The 9477-nt window shown below is 46.3% G+C and overlaps 1 protein-coding gene across 1 annotated transcript in view; it reads left to right on the forward strand.

Annotated features, from left to right (window-relative positions):
* LOC143941264 (uncharacterized) overlaps positions 1-9264 on the forward strand; it is a 221326-nt gene extending 212062 nt beyond the window's left edge. Inside the window, 6 exon segments of the mRNA XM_077463301.1 lie at positions 75-1450; positions 1754-3070; positions 3275-4501; positions 5267-6259; positions 6380-8402; positions 9152-9264. Of these exon segments, the coding sequence (XP_077319427.1) occupies positions 75-1450; positions 1754-3070; positions 3275-4501; positions 5267-6259; positions 6380-8402; positions 9152-9264 (7049 nt within the window).
* Positions 9265-9477: the final 213 nt, after the last annotated feature.

Raw genomic sequence — 9477 nt, forward strand, 5'->3', positions numbered from 1 at the left:
AACAACATCTGTCATAACCACAACAATTCCCACAACAACAGAGGTGACTACAGTACCACCAACTACCACAACAGTCACCACCACAGCTACAACAACACCTGTTACCACCACAACAATCGCATCAACAACGCAGACTACTACAGTTACACCAACTAGTACAACTGCACCAACAACACCTGCCATAACCACAACAATTCCCACAACAGAAGTGACTACAGTACCACCGACTACCACAACAGTCACCACCACAGCTACAACAACACCTGTTACCACCACAACAATCCCATCAACAACACAGACTACTACAGTAACACCAACTAGTACAACTGCCCCTGCAACAACACCTGTCATAACCACAATTCCCACAATAACAGAGGTGACTACAGTACCACCAACTACCACAACAGTCCCCACCACAGCTACAACAACACTTGTTACCACCACAGCAATCCCTTCAACAACACAGACTACTACAGTAACACCAACTCGTACAACTGCCCCCACAACAACATCTGTCATAACCACAACAATTCCCACAACAGCAGAGGTGACTACAGTACCACCAACTACCACAACAGTCCCCACCACAGCTTCAACAACACCTATTACCACCACAACAATCCCCTCAACAACACAGACTAGTACAGTAACACCTACTAGTACATCTGCCCCTACAACATCTGTCATAACCACAACAATTCCCACAACAGCAGAGGTGACTACAGTACCACTAACTACCACAACAGTCCCCACCACATCTACAACAACACCTGTTACCACTACAACAATCCCCTCAACAACACAGACTAGTACAGTAACACCTACTAGTACAACTGCCCCTGCAACAACACCTGTCATAACCACAACAATTCCCACAACAACAGAGGTGACTACAGTACCACCAACTACCACAACAGTCACCACCACAGCTACAACAACACCTGTTACCACCACAACAATCGCATCAACAACGCAGGCTACTACAGTTACACCAACTAGTACAACTGCACCAACAACACCGGCCATAACCACAACAATTCCCACAACAACAGAAGTGACTACAGTACCACCAACTACCACAACAGTCACCACCACAGCTACAACAACACCTGTTACCACCACAACAATCCCATCAACAACACAGACTACTACAGTAACACCAACTAGTACAACTGCCCCTGCAACAACACCTGTCATAACCACAATTCCCACAACAACAGAGGTGACTACAGTACCGCCAACTACCACAACAGCCACTACCACAGCTACAACAACACCTGTTACCACCACAACAATTCCTTCAACATCACAGACTAGTACAGTAACACCAACTAGTACAACTGCCCCTGCAACAACACCTGTCGTAACAACCACAATTCCCCCAACAACAGAGGTGACTATAGTGCCACCAACTACCACAACAGTCCCCACCACAGCTTCAACAACACCTGTTACCACCACAACAATCCCTTCAACAACACAGACTACTACAGTAACACCAACTAGTACAACTGTCCCAACAACACCTGCCATAACCACAATTCCCACAACAACAGACATGACTACAGTACCACCAACTACCACAACAATGACCACCACAGCTAGTACAACTGTCCCCACAACAACATCTGTCATAACCACAACAATTCCCACAACAACAGAGGTGACTACAGTACCACCAACTACCACAACAGTCACCACCACAGCTACAACAACACCTGTTACCACCACAACAATCGCATCAACAACGCAGACTACTACAGTTACACCAACTAGTACAACTGCACCAACAACACCTGCCATAACCACAACAATTCCCACAACAGAAGTGACTACAGTACCACCGACTACCACAACAGTCACCACCACAGCTACAACAACACCTGTTACCACCACAACAATCCCATCAACAACACAGACTACTACAGTAACACCAACTAGTACAACTGCCCCTGCAACAACACCTGTCATAACCACAATTCCCACAATAACAGAGGTGACTACAGTACCACCAACTACCACAACAGTCCCCACCACAGCTACAACAACACTTGTTACCACCACAGCAATCCCTTCAACAACACAGACTACTACAGTAACACCAACTCGTACAACTGCCCCCACAACAACATCTGTCATAACCACAACAATTCCCACAACAGCAGAGGTGACTACAGTACCACCAACTACCACAACAGTCCCCACCACAGCTTCAACAACACCTATTACCACCACAACAATCCCCTCAACAACACAGACTAGTACAGTAACACCTACTAGTACATCTGCCCCTACAACATCTGTCATAACCACAACAATTCCCACAACAGCAGAGGTGACTACAGTACCACTAACTACCACAACAGTCCCCACCACATCTACAACAACACCTGTTACCACTACAACAATCCCCTCAACAACACAGACTAGTACAGTAACACCTACTAGTACAACTGCCCCTGCAACAACACCTGTCATAACCACAACAATTCCCACAACAACAGAGGTGACTACAGTACCACCAACTACCACAACAGTCACCACCACAGCTACAACAACACCTGTTACCACCACAACAATCGCATCAACAACGCAGGCTACTACAGTTACACCAACTAGTACAACTGCACCAACAACACCGGCCATAACCACAACAATTCCCACAACAACAGAAGTGACTACAGTACCACCAACTACCACAACAGTCACCACCACAGCTACAACAACACCTGTTACCACCACAACAATCCCATCAACAACACAGACTACTACAGTAACACCAACTAGTACAACTGCCCCTGCAACAACACCTGTCATAACCACAATTCCCACAACAACAGAGGTGACTACAGTACCGCCAACTACCACAACAGCCACTACCACAGCTACAACAACACCTGTTACCACCACAACAATTCCTTCAACATCACAGACTAGTACAGTAACACCAACTAGTACAACTGCCCCTGCAACAACACCTGTCGTAACAACCACAATTCCCCCAACAACAGAGGTGACTATAGTGCCACCAACTACCACAACAGTCCCCACCACAGCTTCAACAACACCTGTTACCACCACAACAATCCCTTCAACAACACAGACTACTACAGTAACACCAACTAGTACAACTGTCCCCACAACAACATCTGTCATAACCACAACAATTCCCACAAGAGTAGAGGTGACTACAGTACCACTAACTACCACAACAGTCCCCACCACAGCCTCAACAACACCTATTACCGCCACAACAATCCCCTCAACAACACAGACTACTACAGTAACACCAACTAGTACAACTGCCCCAACAACACCTGCCATAACCACAACAATTTCCACAACAACAGAGGTGACTACAGTACCACCAACTACCACAACAGCCCCCACCACAGCTTCAACAACATCTGTTACCACCACAACAATCCCCTCAACAACACAGACTACTACAGTAACACAGACTAGTACAACTGCCCCTACAACAACACCTGTCATAACCACAATTCCCACAACAACAGACATGACTACAGTACCACCAACTACCACAACAATGACCACCACAGCTAGTACAACTGTCCCCACAACAACATCTGTCATAACCACAACAATTCCCACAACAGCAGAGGTGACTACAGTACCACTAACTACCACAACAGTCCCCACCACAGCCTCAACAACACCTATTACCGCCACAACAATCCCCTCAACAACACAGACTACTACAGTAACACCAACTAGTACAACTGCCCCAACAACACCTGCCATAACCACAACATTTCCCACAACAACAGAGGTGACTACAGTACCACCAACTACCACAACAGCCCCCACCACAGCTTCAACAACATCTGTTACCACCACAACAATCCCCTCAACAACACAGACTACTACAGTACCAACTAGTACAACTGCCCCTGCAACATCACCTGTCATAACCACAATTCCCACAACAACAGACATGACTACAGTACCACCAACTACCACAACAATGACCACCACAGCTAGTACAACTGTCCCCACAACAACATCTGTCATAACCACAACAATTCCCACAACAGCAGAGGTGACTACAGTACCACTAACTACCACAACAGTCCCCACCACAGCCTCAACAACACCTATTACCGCCACAACAATCCCCTCAACAACACAGACTACTACAGTAACACCAACTAGTACAACTGCCCCAACAACACCTGCCATAACCACAACATTTCCCACAACAACAGAGGTGACTACAGTACCACCAACTACCACAAAAGCCCCCACCACAGCTTCAACAACATCTGTTACCACCACAACAATACCCTCAACAACACAGACTACTACAGTACCAACTAGTACAACTGCCCCTGCAACATCACCTGTCATAACCACAATTCCCACAACAATAGACATGACTACAGTACCACCAACTACCACAACAATGACCACCACAGCTAGTACAACTGTCCCCACAACAACATCTGTCATAACCACAACAATTCCCACAACAGCAGAGGTGACTACAGTACCACTAACTACCACAACAGTCCCCACCACAGCCTCAACAACACCTATTACCGCCACAACAATCCCCTCAACAACACAGACTACTACAGTAACACCAACTAGTACAACTGCCCCAACAACACCTGCCATAACCACAACATTTCCCACAACAACAGAGGTGACTACAGTACCACCAACTACCACAACAGCCCCCACCACAGCTTCAACAACATCTGTTACCACCACAACAATCCCCTCAACAACACAGACTACTACAGTAACACCAACTAGTACAACTGCCCCTGCAACATCACCTGTCATAACCACAATTCCCACAACAACAGAGGTGACTACAGTACCGCCAACTACCACAATAGCCACCACCACAGCTACAACACCTGTTACCACCACAACAATCCCTTTAACAACACAGACTAGTATAGTAACACCTACTAGTACAACTGCCCCTACAACAACATCTGTCATAACCACAACAATTCCCACAACAGCAGAGGTGACTACAGTACCACTAACTACCACAACAGTCCCCACCACAGCTACAACAACACCTGTTACCACCACAACAATCCCCTCAACAACACAGACTACTACAGTAACACAGACTAGTACAACTGCCCCTGCAACAACACCTGTCGTAACCACAACAATTCCCACAACAACAGAGGTGACTACAGTACCACCAACTACCACAACAGTCACCAACACAGCTTCAACAACACCTTTTACCACCACAACAATCCCTTCAACAACACAGACTACTACAGTAACACCAACTAGTACAACTGCCCCTACAACACCTGCCATAACCACAACATTTCCCACAACAACAGAGGTGACTACAGTACCACCAACTACCACAACAGCCCCCACCACAGCTTCAACAACATCTGTTACCACCACAACAATACCCTCAACAACACAGACTACTACAGTACCAACTAGTACAACTGCCCCTGCAACATCACCTGTCATAACCACAATTCCCACAACAATAGACATGACTACAGTACCACCAACTACCACAACAATGACCACCACAGCTAGTACAACTGTCCCCACAACAACATCTGTCATAACCACAACAATTCCCACAACAGCAGAGGTGACTACAGTACCACTAACTACCACAACAGTCCCCACCACAGCCTCAACAACACCTATTACCGCCACAACAATCCCCTCAACAACACAGACTACTACAGTAACACCAACTAGTACAACTGCCCCAACAACACCTGCCATAACCACAACATTTCCCACAACAACAGAGGTGACTACAGTACCACCAACTACCACAACAGCCCCCACCACAGCTTCAACAACATCTGTTACCACCACAACAATCCCCTCAACAACACAGACTACTACAGTAACACCAACTAGTACAACTGCCCCTGCAACATCACCTGTCATAACCACAATTCCCACAACAACAGAGGTGACTACAGTACCGCCAACTACCACAATAGCCACCACCACAGCTACAACACCTGTTACCACCACAGCAATCCCTTTAACAACACAGACTAGTATAGTAACACCTACTAGTACAACTGCCCCTACAACAACATCTGTCATAACCACAACAATTCCCACAACAGCAGAGGTGACTACAGTACCACTAACTACCACAACAGTCCCCACCACAGCTACAACAACACCTGTTACCACCACAACAATCCCCTCAACAACACAGACTACTACAGTAACACAGACTAGTACAACTGCCCCTGCAACAACACCTGTCGTAACCACAACAATTCCCACAACAACAGAGGTGACTACAGTACCACCAACTACCACAACAGTCACCAACACAGCTTCAACAACACCTTTTACCACCACAACAATCCCTTCAACAACACAGACTACTACAGTAACACCAACTAGTACAACTGCCCCTACAACAACACCTGTCATAACCACAATTCCCACAACAACAGAGGTGACTACAGTACCGCCAACTACCACAACAGTCACCACCACAGCTACAACAACACCTTTTACCACCACAACAATCCCTTCAACAACACAGACTACTACAGTAACACCAACTAGTACAACTGCCCCCACAACAACATCTGTTATAACCACAACAAGTCCCACAACAGTAGAGGTGACTAGAGTACCACTAACTACCACAACAGCCCCCACCACAGCTTCAACAACATCTGTTACCACCACAACAATCCCCTCAACAACACAGACTACTACAGTAACACAGACTAGTACAACTGCCCCTGCTACAACACCTGTCATAACCACAATTCCCACAACAACAGAGGTGACTACAGTACCACCAACTACCACAATAGCCACCACCACAGCTACAACAACACCTGTTACCACCACAACAATCCCTTCAACAACACAGACTAGTATAGTAACACCTACTAGTACAACTGCCCCTACAACAACATCTGTCATAACCACAACAATTCCCACAACAGCAGAGGTGACTACAGTACCACTAACTACCACAGCAGTCCCCACCACAGCTACAATAACACCTGTTACCGCCACAACAATCCCCTCAACAACACAGACTACTACAGTAACACCAACTAGTACAACTGCCCCAACAACACCTGCCATAACCACAACAATTCCCACAACAACAGAGGTGACTACAGTATCACCAACTACCACAACAGCCCCCACCACAGCTTCAACAACATCTGTTACCACCACAACAATTCCCTCAACAACACAGACTACTACAGTAACACAGACTAGTACAACTGCCGCTACAACAAAACCTGTCATAACCACAATTCCCACAACAGACGTGACTACAGTACCACCAACTACCACAACAATCACCACCACAGCTTCAACAACACCTGTTGCCACAACAACAATTCCATCAACAACACAGACTACTACAGTAACACCAATGAGTACAACTGTCCCTACAACAACACCTGTCATAACCACAATTCCCACAACAACAGAGGCGACTACAGTACCACCAACTACCACAACAGTCACCACCACAGCTACAACAACGCCTGTTAGCACCACAACAATCCCTTCAACAACACAGACTACTACAGTAATACCAACTAGTACAACTGCCCCTACAACAACATCTGTTGTAACCTCAACAATTCCCACAACAACAGAGGTGACTACAGTACCACCAACTACCACAACAGTTTCCACCACAGCTACAACACCTGTTACCACCACAACAATCCCCTCAACAACACAGACTACTACAGTAACACCAACTAGTACAACTACCCCTACAACAACATCTGTCATAACCACAGCAATTAACACAACAACAGAGGTGACTACAGTACCACTAACTACCACAGCAGTCCCCACCACCGCTACAACAACACCTGTTACCACCACAACAATCCCTTCAACAACACAGACTACTACAGTAACACCAACTAGTACAACTGCCCCCACAACAACATCTGTCATAACCCCAACAATTCCCACAACAGTAGAGGTGACTACAGTACCACTAACTACCACAACAGTCCCCACCACAGCTTCAACAACACCTATTACCGCCACAACAATCCCCTCAACAACACAGACTACTACAGTAACACCAACTAGTACAACTGCCCCAACAACACCTGCCATAACCACAACATTTCCCACAACAACAGAGGTGACTACAGTACCACCAACTACCACAACAGCCCCCACCACAGCTTCAACAACATCTGTTACCACCACAACAATCCCCTCAACAACACAGACTACTACAGTAACACCAACTAGTACAACTGCCCCTACAACACCTGTCATAACCACAATTCCCACAACAACACAGGTGACTACAGTACCACCAACTACCACAACAATCACCACCACAGCTACAACACCTGTTACCACCACAGCAATCCCTTTAACAACACAGACTAGTATAGTAACACCTACTAGTACAACTGCCCCTACAACAACATCTGTCATAACCACAACAATTCCCACAACAGCAGAGGTGACTACAGCACCACCAACTACCACAACAGTCACAACAACAGCTACAACACCTGTTACCACCACAACAATCCCCTCAACAACACAGACTACTATAGTGACACCAACTAGTACAACTGCCCCTACAACAACACCTGTCATAACCACAACAATTCCCACAACAACGGAGGTGACTACAGTACCACCAACTACCACAACAGTCACAACAACAGCTACAACACCTGTTACCACCACAACAATCCCCTCAACAACACAGACTACTATAGTGACACCAACTAGTACAACTGCCCCTACAACAACACCTGTCATAACCACAACAATTCCCACAACAACGGAGGTGACTACAGTACCACCAACTACCACAACAGTCACCACCACAGCTACAACAACACTTGTTACCACCACAACAATCCCATCAACAACACAGACTTCTACAGTAACACCAACTAGTACAACTGCCCCTACAACAACATCTGTCATAACCACAGCAATTCCCACAACAACAGAGGTGACTACAGTACCACCAACTACCACAACAGTCACAACCACAGCTACAACACCTGTTACCACCACAACAATCCCCTCAACAACACAGACTACTACAGTAACACCAACTAGTACAACTGCCCCTACAACACCTGTCATAACTACAACAATTCCCACAACAACACAGGTGACTACAGTACCACCAACTACCACAACAGTCACCACCACAGCTACAACAACACCTGTTTCCACCACAATAATCCCCTCAACAACACAGACTACTACAGTAACACCCACTAGTACAACTGCCCCTACAACAACACCTGTCATAACCACAACAATTCCCACAACAACAGAGGTGACTGCAGTACCACCAACTACCACAACAGTCCCAACCACAGCTACAACACCTGTTACCACCACAACAATCCCATCAACAACACAGTTAACTACTTTAACTACCAAAGCAGCTCCTACCACAACATCGCCTGAAACAGTTGCATCTACAACTTC

This window comes from Lithobates pipiens, unplaced genomic scaffold (assembly GCF_037356315.1).
Source record: "Lithobates pipiens isolate NorthernLeopardFrog02 unplaced genomic scaffold, aLitPip1_a1.2 Scaffold_3, whole genome shotgun sequence".
Taxonomy (NCBI): Eukaryota; Metazoa; Chordata; class Amphibia; order Anura; family Ranidae; genus Lithobates; species Lithobates pipiens.